General features: G+C 45.5%; 3 protein-coding genes across 3 annotated transcripts in view; 2 read left to right on the forward strand and 1 right to left on the reverse strand.

The window, feature by feature from the left end:
* Positions 1-5,221, forward strand: part of LOC311016914 (sodium- and chloride-dependent creatine transporter 1-like) — a 113,069-nt gene extending 107,848 nt beyond the window's left edge. Inside the window, exon 14 of the transcript XR_014597566.1 lies at positions 5,205-5,221. The gene's annotated coding sequence lies outside the window, so the exon portion shown is untranslated. The remainder of the gene's footprint in view (positions 1-5,204) is intronic.
* Positions 2,948-12,462, reverse strand: ptpn18 (protein tyrosine phosphatase non-receptor type 18). The gene is made up of 16 exons (XM_084014949.1): positions 12,228-12,462; positions 9,921-10,029; positions 9,478-9,554; positions 8,840-8,935; positions 8,653-8,691; positions 8,346-8,414; positions 8,031-8,093; positions 7,670-7,812; positions 7,144-7,210; positions 6,670-6,747; positions 6,028-6,123; positions 5,231-5,271; positions 4,507-4,611; positions 3,891-4,072; positions 3,710-3,796; positions 2,948-3,470 (listed from the first exon to the last, which is right to left on the reverse strand). Exons 1-16 carry the CDS (start codon positions 12,297-12,299, stop codon positions 3,397-3,399), a joined length of 1,398 nt encoding a protein of 465 aa, XP_083871075.1. The 5' UTR covers positions 12,300-12,462; the 3' UTR covers positions 2,948-3,396.
* Positions 12,463-13,873: 1,411 nt separating this feature from the next.
* On the forward strand, positions 13,874-20,891 carry gpr37l1b (G protein-coupled receptor 37 like 1b). The gene is made up of 4 exons (XM_084014942.1): positions 13,874-15,094; positions 17,181-17,492; positions 17,755-18,126; positions 19,246-20,891. The coding sequence occupies exons 1-4, from the start codon at positions 14,420-14,422 to the stop codon at positions 19,417-19,419; spliced, it is 1,533 nt and encodes a 510-aa protein (XP_083871068.1). The 5' UTR covers positions 13,874-14,419; the 3' UTR covers positions 19,420-20,891.
* The last annotated feature ends 1,820 nt before the right edge of the window (positions 20,892-22,711 follow it).

Consider the following 22,711-nt stretch of genomic DNA (forward strand, 5'->3'; position numbering starts at 1 on the left):
ACTGGATTTGTGTTTTTCTCCATCTTGTTTTTTCTTTGACTCTAAAAACATCCCCCTCTCCCCTCCCCCCCCCCCCCTCTCTCTCTTCAGTGTAAATTGATGCCGATCGCCCGTTAATCTTTTTAAGTCGGCGTGAAACAGCCAGCAGCATGCATGACAATGGCCCCCTGTGTGTGTGTGTGTGTGTGTGTGTGTGTGTGTGTGTGTGTGTGTGTGTGTGTGTGTGTGTGTGTGTTTGTGAATGACAACAGGCCTGTGTGTGTGTGGTTGCAGGACCTACTGTATGCTTCCTTCTTTTACATCCCTGCTACTATTACAAAACACATCTGGACTGTATGTGTGTGTGTGTGTGTGTGTGTGTGTGTGTGTGTGTGTGTGTGTGTGTGTATGCAGCTGTTATTTAAATCCCAAGTGTAGTTTACGAAGTGGAAACCGCAGAACAGAATAAATTCTGTGTCTCTGTTTTTATTTATTTTTACTTCTTTGAGGTTTGACTGATATTCAGCACTACTGTGCGTGTGTGTGCGTGTGTGTGTGTGTGTGTGTGTGTGTGTGTGTGTGTGTGTGTGTGTGCGTGTGTGCGTGTGACAGAGAGAGTATGTGTGTTCTTAACCAGAACCCAAACAGAATTAAAGCAGAAAACACAGTTGAACATCTCGACACGCTGATCAAACTTGTTTCTCTTCACAATCAGCTTTATTGGCCAATCACAGACAGCTACCAACCAGGCGCCACTGCACAGAGGCTTAGCCCCGCCCCCTTCCTCTGTCCACCACAGGATGAGTCAACGGAGAGACCAAAAATATACGTATTGCTCACCACATCTGATGTTTAGTAGAGGAGCTAACGTTAGCATGGCTAACATTAGCACAGCTAACATTAGCACAGCTAACATTAGCATGGCTAACGTGTTTGTATTTAGTTTGAATGATCTGAATCCATAAAGGAACTAAAGCTGAAGAGTACAAGTACAACTATTTACCTGTGAGACTTGACTATTCTCAAGTAAAAGTACCTCAGATAGTACTAGAGCGTAGTACGGATGATGATATGTTGATATGTCTGCTGCCCTCTAGTGGCCCACTGGACTCAGGGCTTGGAGCTGATTGGCCGAAAACTCTCTCTCTCCGTCTCTTTGGACGATGACGACGGGACGGCCGCCAGGCTTGGTTGCCGAGGTGGTTTCCATGGTTACCGCTGAGCCTCACTCTGACCTGATTGTACAAAAAAAAAACAATGAGGGAAAACTTCAAAGAGGAGCTGCTCAGTTCAGTTGCCTAGCAACAAGGCTCAGTGGCAGGACTACTCTCTCTCTCTCTCTCTCTCGCTCTTAAATCACTGTCTGTCGTTTTTCATCACTCTATCAGTCCGTCTCCATCGCTCTCATTTCATCCCTCTCTCCCCCCCCCCCCCCCCCCCTATCGATCAAAGATCAAAGATCATCGATCAAAGATGAGTTTGCATATAAAACCAATGTTGGAAGAAAAATGGGTGATGGCTGTCGGTTGTCACGTCAGTGACGGGGGGGGCTGTAAAGTGATGTCACAGCTCAGCAGGAAGAGGGAGGATGCAGCTCTGGAGACTGTAGCTAACTAGCTATGTAGCTAACTAACTAGCTAGTTGGCTAGCTAGTTGGCTGGCTAGCTAGTTGGCTGGCTAGCTAGCTAGGCGTCCTCCTCGTTAGCTCTGCTGATCAGATTCATCGTGAGCAATATCGTCCCGTACGTTAACGTTCCAGAGTGAGAACGTTGTTGGAATATTCATGTCAATGATATTAAACCTCAAATCTGTATTTGAGTTTATGTTCTTAGTTACTTTCCAGCAGAATCGCAGACACACAACAACAACAACAACAACAACAACAACAACAACCGTCTCTTCTTCTTTCCTTTAACTTCCACCTTCACCTCCGTCTGTTTCTGTCCTCTCTCTCTGGATGCCTGTGGTCTCTCGCCCAATCACAGAGCCAACACCCACGACCTGACACACACGCACACACACACACACACACACTCACACTCACAGAAACACACGTGAACACACACACAGGGTGTCCAGAGCCAAGGCGAGTGTGAAGGAAGAGAACAAACTCCGAGAGGAAGAAGGTGTTTTCAATTAAACCTTTGGCATGACTGCGTGTGAGTGTGTGTGACATCATCAGGTTACGAAAGATAGCAGAGGTGATTCAGCACACACACACACACACACACACACACACATCTGTACAACAGGCTGTAAGTATGTATCTGTGTTTTTTCATTTGTGTGTGTCTGTTAAATCCTTCTCAACCACAAGACCTTCCTAAACTCCCATCATGCTTTGCTCTGACCAACTCTCTCTCTCTCAATCTCACACACACACACACACACACACACACACACACACACACGCACACACACACACGTGTCCGTCATTCAATCTGATTCTCACAAACCACTAAGTGTAACTCTCACTGCCAGCTGAGTGTGTGTGTGTGTGTGTGTGTGTGTGCGCAGCAGTACGATAAACACACACAGTTGGTGAGCCTCTGCTGCCTCCTGGTGGTCAACAACTGAACTGGAGGTTCAACCCGAAAACGGATGTTCCAGAGTAAAAGTACTATACTCTGATACAAGTAAAAGTACTAAAGTATCAGCAACAACATACAATAAAATAAATGTACTCTGAGATGGAGGAGCAAGTATGAAATATAAGTACCGTAAAGCAGTACTGAAGTACTTTTAGAGAAAGCAGCTCGACTGAAGATGGAGAGGTGCTTGTGATGTCATGATGATGTCATCAGGGTCCCTCGTATTAACATGGTGTTAGTCTGGATGTTAAAGTGTGAAACATCTGGATCCTTGTGGAAGTGAACTGAAGGTTCAGGTTGGGAGACGGAGAGCAGCTGGGCTCTCAGCGTGGTGACGGCTGAGCCGGCAGCTAGCAGCTAACAGCGCTAACAACAGTGTTTCACATGTTAGCAGGTTTTATTTGTTGAAACATACAGAAGCTGATTCCAAAACAACTTTTTACAAAACGATCAGATTATAATTATTTTATTATTACTGTTATTATTATTATAGAATTATATTTTTTAGAATATGAATACATAATTATTGCTTTCTATGATGTCCTGTTACACAAAAAGTAACTCCTGTTGTCTCAGTGCAATCAATAAGGTTGGTTTAATAGAAAAAACATAATAACAAGAACAACAAGAATAATGAATGCACAGTTCTCCAGCTGCTGGTTGTTAAAGGGTTAAACACGACGCAATCATTCATAAAAGTCAACGATTGGAGAAGAAGATGATGAATTGATGAATTTACAGGTTTCATCATGTCTAGGATTAACACACTGAGTCCAGTTCACAAGCATCCATGTTCTGGACCAGTATCAGAGTCCAATAGGACCAGTTCACCTCTCCAGGCGGCTCCACTCAGCTGGGGGGTCTCTGGGTCCTCTGGGCTTCTGGATCCGACAGTTAAACCCTGAAATAGACACAGAATCAGAGACACTTAAAGGAAGTGATGAGGAAGTAAGAGATGAATAAATAATCTGGACCTAACAGGACCACAGATCCTCAACGAGAAGCAGGAAGAGAGGAAACATTTTAAAATCAGTCCTAAATCTGACTTTCTCCACAGCCTGGAGGCTGCCTCATCTGGACGTAGATGAGGCAGCCTTGTCAAATAGATGCACTGTCCCTTTAAGAGACAGGTGTACTGACCGATGCCGCCAGGTGAGCCGGGGCTGCTGTCGGAGACCGTAGAGGAGAACTCTTCGTAGTCGTCGTCGTCTGTGGCAGCCTGAGGAGCTGGGAGACACAACAGAGGTCCACTTCATCATCCATCCTCACCCGTCTGTCTGTCACCCCCCTCACCTGTCTGCCCCCTCTCTCTCCTCCTTACCTGACACCAGGTGATACTCTCTGGTGCTGCCTAGCGACGGTGGCCTGTGATTGGCTGGAGATGCCATGTCATAGATGGGCGTGGCGGAGAGTGGCAGGCTGTGAGGTTTCCCTCGAGGTCTGACGGTGCTGTAGACGGCAGCTGCTCCTGAAGGGTCGTTGTCATAGTGATGGGAGGAGGGCCTAAAGGTCAAAGGTCACATACACACAGTCACTCAAGTACTTTACTGCAGTAAGTACTAATACCTCACATAGTATCATTTTCATTTAATTAATTCACTATTAATCTTTAATATTAAATACTATCTATGTGTATTAATCAATATATATTAATATATATGTAGACTTATAACTTTGATCTATCAATATAAGAAAATAAGTCTCACAAATTGTAATAATCTCACAGCAATAACATAAAAAATATTAAATATAATTGATTAAAATTAGGAAATAAATTATGTAATTCATTAATAATTGAAAATGTCATATTACATATATGAGTATTTTCTGACATTCTGATTTATACTGTTTCTGCAGTTTCACTAAGATCTCTAAATATAATTGTATTACAGTCACAACATGTTTCACAGCCTAACGACAACCTCCTGTTTGTTAACCTGTGTGTGGGCGTGGCTACAGACAAGTGGGCGGGGTCAGCTGGCAGTGGGAGGGGGGATTTGGACTTGTTGACGACAGCGTACGTGTCGCTCATGTTGGTCGCTCTGAAAACATTAGAGATTAGAGATTTATTTAAATGATGAAAACGTTCATGTTAACAGAAGAGGAAGTTTAACGTTATCGTTTAACAATGTTATAGTTTAACAATGTTATAGTTGAACAATGTTATAGTTAAAAAATGTTATAGTTTAACAACGTTATAGTTTAACATTAATCGTTTCACAATATTAACGACTAAACAGCAGCATCGTTTCATATTTCACATCGATAACATTGTTTCCTTGTTTTCTCATATTCCCTTTTTCTGATTTCCTTTTACCCCCTCCCCCGACTACGTTTCCATGGTAACGTGGTAACATATGGGGTTGGGGAGATGGAAAGGAGGGTGAGAAAGTGATAATTTAACACCTCGGGGTGAGACATGCCTGCAGACAGAGCGAGAGAGAGACAGACAGACAGAGACAGAGAGAGAGAGAGAGAGAGAGAGAGAGAGAGACAGACAGAGAGACAGACATTCAGACAGAGAGAGACAGACAGACAGACAGACAGACAGACAGAGACAGAGAGAGAGAGAGAGAGAGAGAGAGACAGACAGAGACAGAGACAGACAGAGAGACAGACATTCAGACAGAGAGAGACAGACAGACAGACCGACAGAGTTACCTGTCTGACAATGAAACTGATCTTGTCGTCGTTTTCTTCCGCTGTGAACAAACACAAAGAAGAAAAAAAGCCTTTGAAGATTTAAAGTCTTATAATTCATTTACAAAAACTTCTACTGCAACAGAGTATGTTTACAGTGTGTTAGTAGTACTTTTACTGTAACAGAGTATTGCTACAGTGCAGTATTAGAACATTTACTGTAGCAGAGTATCTTTACAGTGTGATAGTAGTACTTGTACTGCAGTATCTGGTGTGAATACTTCCTGTTTCTAGCAGCAGCGTTTTCACACAAACAGACAGACTGTTTGAAGACTTGGTCTCATTAATCTGTGTTTTCGTGTTATAATCAGGATTAGGAGCTCCTACCTGTCAGCGCGTCAGCTCCATCGGCTTCACCTCGTCTCGCTGTCGCTTCCTGGTTCATGTATACCGGCTCTCAACTATCTGCAGCTGATTTACATACAGGAAGTCTGACTAACGGCTCACTTCCTCTTTCTGCAGTTGCACTGCGTTTACTTCCTCCAACACAGGTTCGTTAAGGAGACTCACCTGAGACTGGTTACAGTAGAACCAGACTCACCTGAGACCGGTTACAGTAGAACCAGACTCACCTGAGACCGGTTACAGTAGAACCAGACTCACCTGAGACCATTTACAGTAGAACCAGACTCACCTGAGACCGGTTACAGTAGAACCAGACTCACCTGAGACTGGTTACAGTAGAACCAGACTCACATGAGACCGGTTACAGTAGAACCAGACTGACCTGAGACCATTTACAGTAGAACCAGACTCACCTGAGACCGGTTACAGTAGAGCTCAAGGTTTCCAGCCGACTGCAGGACTCGCTCCAACATGGAGGCGGTGGCCCTGAAGATGAACCGATACTGGTCCTGGAAGACCAGGACCCTGTCTGGTTATTGCTGGAGATGGACGTTTGGTGTACAGACAACTATCACCATGACAACCAACACCATGACAACCATCACCATGGCCACTATCACCAATCACCATGTTTTTTATACGAGTCACAAAACCACTGAAACTGTTCTCCTTCTGTCTTCTTTCTATGACCTAAACACTTGTTAGAAAACTTCAGAATGCTAGTAATAGTACATACAAGTACTAACAAGCAGTAACTTCTATACAAGAAATGTCACTTTCAAAATACATCAACCATCTTTGTTTTACATGTAAATGAATCAGCTAAGAAGGAAACTGATAAAAACGTCTCTGAAGCTTCACTTTTTCAATAATAAAAAGTAAGTACATTTACTCAAGTACTGCCCTTATGTACACTTTCTTTTAAAGTACTTGTACGTGAGCATTTTCATTTCACGCCACTTTCTACTTCTCCATCTCAGAGGTCAAAGTTCATGATAAGGAAGTCCCATGAGCAGAGAGCGCCCCCAGGGGACGTCCTGCTGCAGGACGACTACCTTGGTCTGGACAGCAGATGGTCTTTGTCTCCGCAGCTGCAGGACGATGTCCATGATGCTGAGGTCTGATGTGAGGCGCTGCAGCAGCAACCGGACATAACATTACACATAAGAACAAATACAAATTCAATTAAGGCCAAAGACAATCAAATGCAATGAGATCTAAATAACTTAATAAAATAAATAAAAACAGTAAATAGATGAAATCACAAAAAAGTGCTTTAAAATAAATATTTGCCGTTACAGGAAGTGTTGATGCTTTTATTGAGTTTGTATTGAGTTCCTTATTCATGTGATTGTTTTATGACTTTATGTGATCTTTTATGGAGGACGAAAGATGAAAGAAAATTAAGAAATTATTTTGCAAAAACACCCAAGAAATCTATCAACTGATGTCTTACTTCACAGCTGATACTTTAGCTGCACAAACACAGAATAAGCGTTGTACAAGTACTACGGAACGCAGTGTGTTACCTTGGTAACCAGCAGGTCATGGATGTAGTCGAGAGCACAGATGACTCCAGTCCTCCCACAGCCCGCACTGACACACACACACACACACACACACACACACACACACACACACACACACACACACACACACACACACACACACACACACACACACACACACACACACACACAGACACACACACGCACACACAAAGCAGGAGGCTGTGAATATGCAGCAGGTAACACCTGCTAACGAAGACTCAGTTAAACATGAACGCTGCATCTGTTCCTGTGTGTGTGTGTGTGTGTGTGTGTGTGTGTGTGTGTGTGTGTGAGTGAGTGTGTGTGTGAGATGAGCTGCCATATGTGTGTGTGAAGTCCTGCTGAATGTTAATGACCATCTGACCTGAGATCTGTGCTGCTGGCAAAAACAAGCTTCAGTGATGACATGAAATTAACAGCCGTTTAGAGGTGTGTGTGTGTGTGTGTGTGTGTGTGTGTGTGTGTGTGTGTGTGTGTGTGTGTGTGAGTGTGTGTGTGTGTGTACCTGCAGTGGACCACCAGAGGGGAGTTGTGTGTCCCCTGACGGTCTCGGGCCTGGTCCAGCAGGTCCAGGACTCCTGCAGACTCATAGGGAACATCATGATCCGGCCACGACAGGAACTGATACTGAGTCAGGGAACGCATCATCTGGAAGGGGGGGAGGAGGAGGAGGAAGAGGAGGAGGAGGGAGGGGGAGGTGAAGAGTTAATAGAGAAAACATTTGGGTAAAATGTAGAAACACATCTATTAAGTGTAACTTTGTTTTTATCTAAAACTCATTAAAACAGAAAACACCATGAACTGATCCCCTAATCTACAGTAATCTAAAGTAATCTACAGTAATCTACAGTATCCTGCTGTGATACCTGCTGGTAGGAGACAGACAGGTCTCTGACCACCATGTCTTCAGTAGGACGAGTCTCCCCCTGCTGGAGACACACAGGAACAACAAGATTAGTCCGCTGAGAAAACGTCTCCGTTAACATCTATCACATGTTTCAACACCTCGACGTGTGTGTGTGTCCAGGTGTGTGTGTGTGTGTGTCCAGGCATGTGTGTGTGTGTGTGTGTGTGTCCAGGTGTGTGTGTGTGTGTGTGTCCAGGTATGTGTGTGTGTGTTTCCGGGTGTGTGTGTGTGTGTGTGTGTGTGTGTGTGTGTGTGTGTGTGTGTGTGTTCTCACGTTGTAGACAGTAAACGGTCCGAAGGCAGCAGACTTGTGAACCGGAGACCAGTAACACTCACACTTCTTCTGTAGACATAAATTACAATATATAATATTACAAATTATAATTTTCTTTGGTGAGAAGAGTTGTATCATCAATATCACTATTATTATTACTATTACTACTAATATTCTCAATATTAATATAATAAATATTATTGGTGTTATTAATACTAATAATATTATTGTTATTATTAAAATGAATAATATTATTACTATTGTTAATATTATTATTACCGTAGTATTGTTTTAGTATTGTTATTACCTTTCCCATTTCTATTTCTCTGCAGGCCATGACTATCACCTGAAGGACACAAACACACAGTGTCAGATGTTACTCAGAGCCGCCTCCATCTGGTGATGAAAACATGAATTAATTAAGTAATTAGTAAGTGAAGAGTAAATATATATTAAACATCAGAATGGTTCCTGGAGGCGGCCGGCTGACGGACCTTGACGTCGTGCTGCCAGATCATCCTCCAGAAGTCGGTCAGAGTGGCGTTGAGGGGACCCTGGCAGGCGATGTAGCTGCTATGTGAGGACGCCCCCTGCAGGACAAACACCAGCGTTACAGCAGCAGCGAGACGACAGGCTGCAGCCAAGGACCCGGTGGAGGGACCCCAAGGCCTATAGAGACCCGGCGGAGGGGCCGCAAGGCCTATAGAATCCCAGTGGAGGGACCCCCAGGGCCTATAGAGATCTGGTGGAGGGACCCCCTATTACATATCATATAATGTTCCTTATTAAACCAATAATAATGTGTAGTGCAGCCTATAGTTCCATGTATAACAGTACTTTGTAATGATAGATGTATACAATGCTAAGACATTAAAATAATAATTGTTGACAGATTAATATTTTAATTCTACATCACAATTTATCAACATATTAAACAAACAGGAAGATTTATATTTGTTCATATAGGTTATATTCGTGTGAAAGTGTATTTTTGACATATTTACATATTTGAAAGATATATTTTTGAGATCAAATAACTTCGGGGACCCCCTGCAGTAACTCTGCAGACCCCCTAGGGGTCCCGGACCCCAGGTTGAAGATCTCTGGTTTAGAGGAAGGAAGCAGCGCTCACCTTGATGACGCTGGCGTTGATGTAATCAGAGTCATTGTCTGAGGTCAGGAGAGACAACAAGACCCGAGACTGGTCATCTGCACACACACACACACACACACACACACACACACACACACACACACACACACACACACACACACACACACACACACACACACACACACACACACACACACACACACACACACTAAACATCATTAGTGTCCAGTTTTATCAAACGTCTCTGATATTTTATCCTCCAAACTTCCCAACATAACTCACTAAGGAGGAGGTGAGGACAGACAGGAGGACAGACAGGAGGACAGACAGGAGGGCGTGAGGACAGACAGGAGGAGAGACAGGAGGGCGTGAGGACAGACGGGAGGACAGACAGGCCGTGAGGACAGACAGAGGCAGGTCAGGACAGACAGGAGGACAGACAGGAAGAGGCGTGTCCCTACATGGCAGGATGTCTTTGTATCGGTTCTTCTTGATGTTTTCCTTCAGCGCTCCGGCCTCTGTCGTCAAACTCAGATCTCTCTTTAACGTGGCGGCCTGTGAACGCACCATCTAACACGTACACACACACACACACACACACACACACACACACACACACACACACACACACACACACACACACACACACACACACACACACACACACACACACACACACACACACACACACACACACACACACACACACACACACACACACACACTATTAACCTTCGACGAGGAGAACCGAGACACGCAGGTCGTCATGTAGAGGAAGTTCTCGGACTACGAAAAAGGAAGTCCTATTTAAGAAGAGACGCTAACAGGTTTCAGTGTGAAGGGGGTCCTACTGCAATAAAACCCCCTGTCCTATATCAGACCTGTCAGACCTGCACCAGTCAGACCTTGACCAGTCAGACCTTGACCAGTCAGACCTGGACCAGTCAGACCTGAAGCAGTCAGACCAGAAGCAGTCAGATCTGGACCAGTCAGACCTTGACCAGTCAGACCTGGACCAGTTAGACCTGAAGCAGTCAGACCTGGACAAGTCAGACCTGGAAATAATTTTGGAATATTTAAATGTTTTTGTTTTGTTGTTATTTCAGTTAAAATACCAATCTTGCTTGGATATCAAATAGATTCTCATAAAACTAATGCTGTGAATTGTACAAGGAACCCTCTAACCTGGTGCATTATTAAAATATTAATGTTTACATTAAGAATTGACCCCAAAGCAGTAACATGACTGAACCTTTTATCAAACATGACCAACAGCCTGTCAGGCTTCCATGATATCTTCATTGTATCTGGATGGAGGTCATGTAAGTTGTGTAAGTGCAACAGGGAACGTAGTGAAAGGACACGACACCGTCTGAGCAGCAGTCTGGGAGACAGAACAACCTTCAATAGGTGAACAAACCCCACACATTTGGTTCACCACTACTCGTATAGGACCCGATTTTAACGTTTTTTTTTTTTTTTTTTTTTACAGATTCTGTGTTTTACAATGTTATCGCATGTTTTCCCATCAAATGGTGTCTAATCATGTCGTTGATTAAATAAAATGAAGAAATGTACTGAAGAAACATTCTAGAAGTTCTAATTCCTTGTCACCATTCAGAGGACATGTGCATAAATATGTATGTCATTTATGGATACTAACACCCCCCTCCCCCAGACTTTCCCTGTGTCTAACGTCCACATCCATCGATCCACTCGCTGCTACTTCACTTTCTGTTGTGAATCAGTTCTCATGTTTCTGATGTGAGATTTTGTTTGTAGCTGCTCATCACACGGATTCTTGAGGGTCGAGTCATCTAATGTTGAAAAGTTAGCATGTGTGTGAATGTGTGTGTGTGTGTGTGGGTGTGTGTGTGTGTGTGTGTGGGTGTGTGAATGTGTGTGTGTGTGTGTGTGTGTCAGCCCCGCCCCCCGGTGGAACAGACACAGGAGAGACTGGATGAAGCGTTGTGCCGTTAATTACACTACGTTAAAAGATCATTCCTGGGATTTTATTAATTGATATTGGAACAATCAAATGAAAATCGATGATCTGAACCCAGCCCGACTAAGGAGGGTCGAGATCCCTGTCTGCTCCCGCATGGCGGTTCCTCATAATCTGCTTCCTCATTCTCAGGCTGGTCGATCATTAAACTCCCTCCTCCTTCCTGAAATGAGTCATTCAGTGAACTAGACCTGAGAGAGACCTGAACCAGACCTGAGAGACCTGAACCAGACCTGAACCAGACCTGAGACTCTGGTCTGCCTCGGGCTCAACTCAGCAAAGCTCTGCTGGTCGGTTCTCTGCCACAAACACCCACCTGGACTCTAAACCTGGACCGGGACTATTTTCAGCGGCGGATGAATCCAGGTTCAATCAGCTGACATGAAGCACTTTCTGTATTATACTAATATTACAGCAGCCAGCTGACACATAACAACCATAAAGACTATGAAATAATAACATAAATGTTCATTACTGACCAACTAATTCACAATAATAATTATAATATGATTATAATAATAATAATAATAATAATAATAATATGTTTTCAAAGTTAAATTGGACATAAAACATTAAACAAGATTAAAGAGGGATAAATAAATGATGTCTGTCAATGATTCTGTTTTCATAAATATATATATAAATGATTATATTATAGATACATTATTATATGATATATGTATATATATAAATTATTATATTATATATACATTATTATATGATGACTTGATTTAAACACAAACATTCAGAAACAGAGACTCACATTGAACTCCTGATCCAGAATCTCAGACTCCACAGTCCTCAGAGAGGTCATCAAAGAGGGCAGCAGCTCCATGTCTCAGTAGATACCGTCCAACACCTGAGACCACGTCCTCCTGTCTGTCCTACTGTCTGTCTGTCAGAGGTCCAACACCTCTGGATGGTCTGGTAATCCTGGTTGGTCTTGTAGTCCTCTCTAGCTGGTCTCGTATACCTGGTTGGTCTTGTAGATGTCTCTAGCTGGTTTCGTAGTCCTGGTTGGTCTTGTAGATGTCTCTAGCTGGTCTCGTAGTCCTGGTTGGTCTCGTAGTCCTGGTTGGTCTTGTAGTCCTGGTGGGTCTCGAAATCCTGGTTGGTCTTGAAGTCCTGGTTGGTCTTGTAGTCCTGGTTGGTCTTGAAGTCCTGGTTGGTCTTGTAGTCCTAGTTGGTCTTGTAGTCCTGGTTGGTCTTGAAGTCCTGGTTGGTCTTGTAGTCCTGGTTGGTCTTGAAGTCCTGGTTGGTCTTGAAGTCCTGGTTGGTCTTGTAGTCCTGGTTGGTCTTGTAGTCCTGGTTGGTCTTGTAGTCCTGGTTGGTCTTGAAGTCCTGGTTGGTCTTGAAGTCCTGGTTGGTCTTGTAGTCCTGGTTGGTCTTGTAGTCCTGGTTGGTCTTGAAGTCCTGGTTGGTCTTGTAGTCCTGGTTGGTCTTGTAGTCTCTGTGCCTCCGTCTCTCTCAGTTCTGTTAATAATTGAACTGTAGATAATTAAGTCCCTCCCTCTGACTCCCTGAGTGGACCAATCAGAGACGAGGAGGAAGTGTGAAGACATCTCAAATGAAATAACAGAAAGTTCAGGGCGGTGTGTGTGGATTTCTTCACTGACACGTTTATAGATCTAGACCAGACAGACAGGCAGCACATAGAGATAGATGTAAAACACACACGTATCTCAGACACATTCATGTGAAGCTTTACTCACTTGAAATATAACGACATGTCCTCTTGTGAAGCCATTTGCCGGCTCCAGATGGATTTATATTATAAATATAATTATTTAATGATGTATTTACTTTTACTGCAGCAGCTGAATACTTCTTTTTCCTCCTCCTCTCATTCTGCTGACCTCCAGTGGCCACCAGAGGATCTGCAGCTCCATCTGAACACATTCACAATATTGTTTTTCACTGTCCAAACACAACATAGAGTCTGATTGATCGATCGATCGATTGACAGACGGTATGGAAACAGAGGAAAGTGATGAGAAGTCTGTCCTCACCCTGAAAATATGTTCTCACTGTGAAGTTGGTTCAATTGGTTCTCACAACAAGATCGTGCACACACGTGCACACACACACACACACACACACACACACACAATCAGTATTCGAGTCAGATGTGTTTCTTTTAGAACTCTGCTGGCTCTGGTTCTGAGTAAAACCACCACCAGGGGGAAGCACAACCGAGTGTGTGTTTAGAAGTATATGTAGTGTGTGTGTGTGTGTGTGTGTGTGTGTGTGTGTGTGTGTGTGTGTGTGTGAGAGAGAGAGAGAGAGAGAGAGAGAGAGAGAGAGAGAGAGAGAGAGAGAGAGAGAGAGAGAGAGAGAGAGAGAGAGAGAGAGAGAGAGAGAGAGAGAGCAAAAGAAAGCATGCATGATCGTGCAGACAAATGTGTGTACTTGTGTGTGTGCCAACCTTGTTTGTATGCTTGTGTGTGTGTGTGTCCTGACAAAGGCTCCATCCAGCCGTACTGCAGAGGGCTGCCTGTTCCCAGAGACCCTCAGAGCTCCAGGACCGGTCCCAGTCTCTCTGCTGCCTTCAGCCCAGAACCAGCAGCTCCGACGCGGACCCGGCCTCTGCCTGCCCCCCCTCCTCCTCCTCCTGAAGCTCCAGCACCGGTTTTGGATTACTGATGGACGGGAAAACCGGAGTCTGGTTATAAAAGTGGGGAACTTTAAACGGAGCATCGGGGATCTGGTCTGGAGGATCTGGAGGTATTACAGACGTATTACATATAGAGGACTTCATCATTTAGAAACTTGATGAAACTTCTTGCAAACTTATAATTTAACCAGATCTCCTCGTGGACTTCACTGAACCAGGATCTCTGAACCCAGAAAGGTCTCACAGACTTCCTTTGGAACCACGGAACCAGATACTTGGCTGCCGGGTCCTTTAAAGCCGGAAGAATCTAAGAGGACTAGTCCTCCATTCAGGTCTCCATCATGACTCCGTCTGCCGGTCTGTGCTGGGCTCTCTACCTGACGCTGCTGTTAACGGATGCAAAGAGTGTCAGGCAGCGCGGCGGTCCGAGCGACACCCTCGACGAGCTGGAATGGATTCAGACTGGCGACCACGCCCCCAACAGCAGCCGGCCCCTCCCCGAGATGCTGGATCTGGACGTGGACCGCCGCCGCCGCCTGGCCCGCGGCGCCGAGGACGAGGAGCAGCAGTCCACCTTCAGCCAGTCCTTTGAGAACGACTCGGTGACGCCGCCGCAGGCCACGGCATTCGACAACGGGACGACGGTGGCCGCCGGGGACCACGAGGGTGACCACAGCGACGATAATCTCCATGGGAACGCCTCCAGCTCCGACCACAACAACGCACCGGGCCTCTTCAACCCCTTCTACCCGCTGGCGGAGAGTTCGTACGCGGCCTACGCCGTCCTCTTCCTGGCCGGCCTGGTGCTGGCGGTGGGCGTGGTGGGCAACATGGCCGTCATGTGCGTGGTCTGGAACAACTACTACATGAGGTCCGCCTGGAACTACCTGCTGGCCAGCATGGCATTCTGGGACTTCCTTGTCCTGGTGCTCTGCCTCCCCGTGGTGGTCCTCAACCAGCTCTCCCATAGGAGGATCCTGGGTGACATCACCTGCCGCATGGTGCCGTATATGGAGGTGGGTGGGGCTTGTGTGTGTGTGTGTGTGTGGTGGGGGGGTTAGATTCTTTAAGTGCTATTGGTGCCAGATTAAATGTGTCGATGTCGATTGGTAGATCGACACTTCATTCAATTGAAAAGTTCTAAAAAGGTCAGAGGGTCATAGACTTCCCTCCATGTAGACCCAAACCAGGGCTCCTCCATGTAGACGCAAACCAGGGCTCCTCCATGTAGACGCAAACCAGGGCTCCTGCATGTAGACCCAAACCAGGGCTCCTCCATGTAGACCCAAACCAGGGCTCCTCCATGTAGACGCAAACCAGGGCTCCTCCATGTAGACGCAAATCAGGGCTCCTCCATGTAGACGCAAACCAGGGATCCTCCATGTAGACCCAAACCAGGGATCCTCCATGTAGACCCAAACCAGGGATCCTCCATGTAGACCCCGACCAGGTTTCCTTCACATAGACCCCCAACCAGGTCTCCTCCATCAGGGCAGAAATCTCCACTATTGCTGTACATGTAGAAGTTTCAAGTCCCAGATCCACCAGGATCTGTCCTGTCTGGGTTCATGACATCAACATGACATCATCCAGAGGTGCTCGGTGGATTTCACCAAGCTGGATTCACTGGATCTAGCAAGACCAACGTGGGCTGGTTTACCACAGCTGGACGAACCAGAATAAAGTATTGATCTGTGATTTAATATCAATAACCAGATGAAAAGGATGCTGAAATAACTCCATCATGATGGTGATCAGTAAAACGTGTGAAGTCATGCTTTGTTAGGTCTGTCTGTAAGACCACAAGATAACTACTTTTAAAACGCTGGTTTATGCTAACATTGTAGCTGCTCCACCAACACTCCAAATAAGGTCATCTAGACATAAATACAGCCTTGTTGGACCACAGACAGTCTTCACAGAGTCTGGTCTGGTCTCTTGACTCATGTGAGCTACTATCGTAGACCTTCTGGGGGACTACAGACAGTCTCTGGTTTCTCCAGATGGTCTGGTCTGGTCTCTGGACTTCACAGTTGATCTGTGTCTCTGTCGGCAGCTTGTTATCTTGTTAGACATCTGTGTGAAAATGTCCTAATTAGCATATGAATTCTTGAGTTGTGGCACAAGAACTCATGTTTGTGAGGCCACCGTGACCTTTGACCCTTGTTTAGTCTCGCGTCCAAGTGGACGTATTTGTGCCAAATGTAAGGAGAGTCCCTCCAGCTGTTTCTGAGGAATCACGCCACTCCCTCCAGCGTGGACGCATGAAAACAAACCACACACAGCCCAGTCGGTTGCCATGGTGACCTGTTGCTATGCCTGCTGGAACGTCCTGCTGCTGCTTTCAGGGTTTGACAGGAACAAATTTGGGGTGAAGTTGTTTGTATGATTTGTAACCCCGAGTCTTCAGTCCAGTTTCCCTGGAACCCGTTGATCTACTTCCTTATTCACAGGAAGTTGCATCACTTCCTTTTCAAACGTTAATTATCTTTGTGTTTATTTGCATATAGAGCAGAGTACGTGAAGATTAATTCAGTTTATCAGCATTGAAGATGCTAAACGTTGTCTCCTGGGTCTGTGGTCCCCCAGAGGTCTACGATAGTAGCTCACATTAGTCCAGAGACCAGACCAGACTATGTGGGGAAACCAGAGACTGTCTGTGGTCCAAACAACAAGGTCTCTGCCGTATTTATGTCTAGATGACCTTATTTGGAGTGTTGATGGATGGGTTCCTCCAGCTGTGGTGAACCAGCCCACGTGGGTCTTGCTGGATCCAGTGAATCCAGCTTGGTGAAATCCACCAAGCACCTCTGGATGATGTCATGAACCCAGACAAGTTGGCGTTTGGTTTCCTGGTGGTTCAACATGTACAAAGCAGGGATCGTGGTGAATTCAGCCGTGATGGAGGAGACCTGGTTGGGGGTCTACATGGAGGGAAGCTCCGCCTCCTCTCTGGTTAGTTGACATGATCATCAATCAGTATCAAAGTTCAGTGATACACATATCAAACCTGAACCGGAATATTCCCAAACTATTCATTTACTTTGTTAGTGTAATTTGTTCTGCTGACATTCTGACCTGCGTGCTCCTCACCATCTGCAGGCCGTGTCCCTGGGTGTCACCTCCTTCACCCTGTGCGCCCTGGGCATTGACCGTTTCCTCGCCGCCACCTCCTCGTCGTCCCAGCCGAAGGCGCGGCGGGTGGAGCGCTGCAGCACCGTGCTGCTGAAGCTGCTGCTGGTGTGGCTCGCCGCTCTGATGCTGTCCAGCCCCGAGGTCTTCCTGTGGCAGCTGAGCCAGGCCGTGTCCCCGTCCACCGGCCGGCTGGTGGACTCCTGCACCATCACCCCATCCTCCCCCCTATCCCTCCACCTGCCCGACTCCCTGCACTCGCTGCTGCTCAAGTATCACCAGGTGAGGCCGCAACACACCCGACGGGAGGCGTTCACACATCTAACTCATCTTGACTGATGTATTCAGGGTCCTCACGGTAGAAGAGGTACTTTCGGGAAAACACATCCTGGTGAGAACAAACAAGACGTGCTAACGTGAAGGTGTGCTAACGTGAAGGTGTGCTAATGTGAAGACTCCTTCATGGTCGCTAAGTACTATTACAGAGTACTCAGAGTACTGGGAGTACTCCTGTCAGGTAATCAGATTACCTCTGCACTCACAGGGACGTATGTGGTGGTGTTTCGGCTGCTACTTCTGCCTCCCCATCCTCTTCACCGTCCTCTGCCAGATGGCCACCCGCAACGTCAACAGCGACTCCAGCTCCGCCCAGAAGCAGCGTAACCACGACGACCGCTCCTCCAACCAGAAGCGCCAGCAGCACCAGGCGGTGGAGCGGCAGCTGAACTGCACGCTGCTGGCGCTAGCGGTGGTCTACGGGGTCTGCGCTCTGCCCGAGCACGTCTGCAACATCACGCTGGCCTACACGCACATCACTGTGTCCGAGGACACTGCCGCCATGTTGGCACTGCTGCATCACTTCCTGTTGTTCTTCAAGGCGTCGGTGACGCCGGTGCTGCTGCTGTGCCTGTGTAAGGTAGGTCAGGGTGTTCATTCCTGATAGTAGACCACATTAGTCCAGAGACCAGACCAGACTATGTGGAGAAACCAGAGACTGTCTGTGGTCCCCAGTGGTCTAGATAGTAGCTCACATTAGTCCAGAGACCAGACCAGACTATGTGGAGAAACCAGAGACTGTCTGTGGTCCCCAGAGGTCTAGATAGTAGCTCACATTAGTCCAGAGACCAGACCAGACTATGTGGAGAAACCAGAGACTGTCTGTGGGCAAACAACAAAGTCTCTGCTGTATTTATGTCTAGATGACCTTATTTGGAGTGTTGATGGAGCAGCTACAATGTTAGCGTAGCCTAGCACCCATCAACCAGACTCCATTCAGAAAACCAGCGTTTTAACAGTAGTTATCTTGTGATCTTGCAGACAGACCTAACAAAGCATGACTTCACACTTTTTACTGATCACCATCATTATGGAGTTTTCAGCATCCTTTTCATTTGGTTATCGATATTAAATCACAGAGGTGTAAAAACAGAAGTTTGAAAACCTAGATAGAAGCTTTGAATCTAAAATATAAGTTAAAAATAAATAAAGGCACAGATCGTGAGGAGACGTTCGCTGGATATGACAAAACCAAACATTTGTCAAATATGAGTAGGCTAGGCTAACTTCTTAGCTAGGCTAACCATGTGAGCTAGGCTAGTTAATTATCCAGCTTGTGCTAAATTTAAACATCTAATGTAGAGTTCAGATCCAGCTGGTACTGGAGATGGAGACTGACGGCTGGCTAGTAAGCTAGTTAGCTTGCTCTCAAGGTTAGCAGCAGCAAGCTAATAATAATAATAATAATATATTTTGCACTTTTCATTTGGTACAAATCACAACAAAGTGATACATAAAATAAAACAAGCATAAAATAGTTTAAAATACAACATTAGTTAAAAGCTAGCCAACTATGCGTTAGTTAGCAGAAGTTTGCTAATTCCATCATACTTCGTGACAACACTAGAAAATGAGCCGAGCAAAGAAAAACACATTCTCCCTGTGAGCTGTTTATAACTCAAGCAACACTTCCAACTGAGCCAATGACGCTTTTGTAGCCGCGATGCATTTGCTGACCTGCATGTTCGTTGTGTTTCAGGCTCTCGGTCAGGCCTTCATGGACTGCTGCTGCTGCTGCTGCCAGGAGTGTCAGCCGACCACGGCTGAGGGCTCGCCAGGCTCCGCCCAGGTCAAACTGAAGGTCGCCAACGAGACTTCCATCTTCTTTGACAAGGCTAAAGACACGTCGGCCATCTTGTCCGTCGCCAGCTAGAGCCTCCGGTCTTCTCCACACATCAACCCGTCCATCCATCTCTTCCCTCCGTAGTCAGTTCCTTCTTCATTTTTTTGTCGCCTCCTCCTCTTCCATCTGTATGATCCCCCCTCCCCTACGGACACAGTGGTACCCTCCTGTCGGCTTCCTGTCTGGGCAGGAAGTGAAGTTTAATCTTGTAGTAGAGACTAGAACAGTTGCTGTACTTGCACAACCAGCTGTTGTAAAAAAAAAAAAAAAAAGCAGGAGATTCTGGTTCAGGACTCTGGACGGACTCTCCCCTCCTGACTTCCTGAAGTCTCCTTTGATTGGTCGAATGTTGAAAGTAGCAGATGAAGCACATTGAGCCTTTAAACTAGTTTAAAATGAGAAGCAGCTGCTTTAAAGCTCTGAAGGGTTGAAGTTGTGATCAAACAAGTCACGATTACTGGCTGAGGAAAGCGGACGTATATTTTATTAAAATGTCTACGAGCATTTTTAAACAGCAACAGTGCTGTTCAGCTCATTCTCTGTATCCAGTGTTGCATTAAAGCATGGTGGAATTAAACATCTAGCTAGCTTGGTGATTCCACCATGCTTTAATGCAACACTGGTTACAGAAAATGACTCGTCTAGTGATAGCAAAGTGTGTTGCTATGCTAGGTAGCTACAATAAGGGAACCAGCAGACACACAAACGGCCACCAGGCTGTCCATGCTACTCCGTTTCTATTGCTGTGCAATCAACCAATCAGAGCTTTGTTGGCATGGCGATGAACGGAGAGGTCCTAACGATGGATCAGTCCAGCAGCTGTTCAGGTCGTAGTAGAAGTGAAGAATGTGCGGCTCCATGAATGTTTCTAGAAGCGAGAGAAGTGGTAAATTGTGGGAAGGGAGGAGGTCTGACGGGGGTCTGACCAGAATCAGACCTTCTCAGTGCCTTTGTACAGGAAGTGAAACTATAGTTTTTAAAGTGTATTAATGTGTCTTTCACTCAGAACGTCAAACTGAAACAAGTAGAACAAATGCAGGAACAGAAGATATGAACGTAGCTTATCTTAATGCTAGCTGTACAACTAATGACATCGTTTTTTTATGTCACATGTTTATGCCTTCGTTATGTTCAGTGTCACAATGTTAAATTCAATTAAATGTGTGTTAGTGTCTGAACCAACAGACGCTGAAAAACAACAGCAAGTCTAACTTCACAGCACGTCGTCATCTGCAAACTCTTTTTTCTTTAACACCACATCGGCACTTTCTATTTCATATTCAAACGTCCAACAGAATATATATATAAAAATATATATACTTGGCAGAGGTGCCACGATGATCGGAATTTGTAAAATGCAACCGTCTCTTAACTAAAGTGTAGTTCGGCAATCCAGCCGATGCTACAAACATATGAGCTACACTTAGCCTGGGAGCCAAACAATATTTTTAAGGTTTCCACATATTTCATTATTTCATTTATCATGTTGCAAAAAAATAAATAAACATTTTTGTTATTCCCCCGTGGCTTAACTTCATTGGCTGGTGTTTGGGGGTGTGGTTCTGAAAGTATGAGGTCCAATTTATTGTATTTTAAGTTTCCTTGACTCCCAGCTGGAGTTCTTGTGGGACGTGAGACTCTCCGTGTTGAATCAGTAACAAAAGAAGAAAAACTGAGAGGAAATATTGGGTCTCTTCACAGATCGATGCAATATGGTTTTTATCAGCCACTATGCAGATGATACTCCGATTACTCTTACTGAACGTGGTCCAGTAGAGACTCATCAAACCAAAGATAAAAGTAAGTAAACTTGATTTGATAAAATGTCTTCAGTTACTTCCTGAGAAACAAAATAGTGATAGAAGCAAACAAATAAGACTTAAAGGAAACGTTCGTGTATTCCAACAAGGATCGTTTCAGAAGGTGAAGAAACTCGTCTCTTCCCAACGCAGAGCTGCTGCACTGCATATCAATGACCTCACTACTGTCCTGTCGTCATGGGATACGAGCCCACATTCTCACACACACACACACACACACACACACACACACACACACACACACACACACACACACACACACACACACACACACACACACACACACACACACACACACACACACACACACACACACACACACACACACACACACACACAGACTTCATTTAGGAACTCAAACTCTTCTAATGAAAAAAAAAACTCTTCTAAAGAAATGTTTGGAAAATCTTTGCGTTCAGACACACAGAGAAACCGACAGCGAGACAGACGTAGGGAGTGAGAGACAGGCAGAGAGAGACAGACAGGAGGGTAGAAAACAGACAGAGAAACAGACAGCGAGATAGACACAGAGAGAGACAGGCAGAGACAGAGAGACAGGCACAGAGAGACAGACAGGAGGGTAGAAAACAGACAGTTCTGGAACAAACATTATCAAAGTCTGTTTCTGGAGCTTTCAGTTGCATCTCACAGGCTTCCTCGGTCACATGACACAGGTTTGGTTCAGGTGTCATCACATGACCTTAGTACAGAACTGTGGTCACAGGGGTCAAAGGTCATAAACACGTAGGGAGAGAGAAAGGGAGACAGAGAGGGGGGGAGAGGGGGAGAGAGAGAGATAGAGAGAGAGAGGGATTGAGGGAGGGAGAGAGAGATAGAGAGAGAGAGGGATTGAGGGAGGGAGAGAGAGGGAGAGGGAGGTTGATGCTCCAGCAGGTTGATGATGTCGTCCTCATTAGTAGTGATGAGCATCGGCCGACACAACAACGCCTCTGTTCACTAATGAAGCCTCACTCAGACCTCCGTCTCTGGGACAGACTGGATGGGAACCAATCCCAGGCTGCGCTTGCGTAACAGGAAGGTCACAGGTTCGAGTCCCACAGCCCGTACTGGATCTGGATCCATCTGGATCCAGAACCTTCCAGACCCGTTTGAATGCTACATAAATTCCTCCCTCATACTTTAACATCACACAATTAAGTCCACCACACCCCATTCAGAAAACCAGCGTTTTAAAAGTAGTTATCTTGTGGTCTTGCAGACAGACCTAACAAAGCATGACTTCACACTTTTTACTGATCACCATCATTATGGAGTTATTTCAGCGTCCTTTTCATCTGGTTATTGATATTAAATCACAGATCAATACTTTATTCTGGCTCCTCCAGCTGTGGTGAACCAGCCCACATGGGTCTCTAGATCCAGTGAGATTTCAGCCCTGATGGAGGAAACCTGGTTGGAGGTCTACGTGGTGGGAACCTGGTTGGAGGTCTAGGTGGAGGGAACCTGGTCTCACTCTCCGTGTGAATCTCTTCAAACACAAA

The sequence above is a fragment of the Eutrigla gurnardus genome, assembly GCF_963514095.1.
Source record: "Eutrigla gurnardus genome assembly, chromosome: 8".
NCBI lineage: Eukaryota > Metazoa > Chordata > Actinopteri > Perciformes > Triglidae > Eutrigla > Eutrigla gurnardus.

Excerpts from the sequence above, each read along its gene's own strand:
- ptpn18 (XM_084014949.1), bottom strand. The coding sequence starts at position 12,299 with ATGGAGCTGCTGCCCTCTTTGATGACCTCTCTGAGGACTGTGGAGTCT. Across the intron at positions 6,748-7,143 it reads ATGACCTGCTGGTTACCAAG|CGCCTCACATCAGACCTCAG; the intron begins GTAACACACTGC and ends TTGCTGCTGCAG. Across the intron at positions 3,797-3,890 it reads AGAGTATCACCTGGTGTCAG|CTCCTCAGGCTGCCACAGAC; the intron begins GTAAGGAGGAGA and ends TGTGTCTCCCAG.
- gpr37l1b (XM_084014942.1), top strand. The coding sequence starts at position 14,420 with ATGACTCCGTCTGCCGGTCTGTGCTGGGCTCTCTACCTGACGCTGCTG. Across the intron at positions 17,493-17,754 it reads TGCTGCTCAAGTATCACCAG|GGACGTATGTGGTGGTGTTT; the intron begins GTGAGGCCGCAA and ends CTGCACTCACAG. Across the intron at positions 18,127-19,245 it reads TGCTGCTGTGCCTGTGTAAG|GCTCTCGGTCAGGCCTTCAT; the intron begins GTAGGTCAGGGT and ends GTTGTGTTTCAG.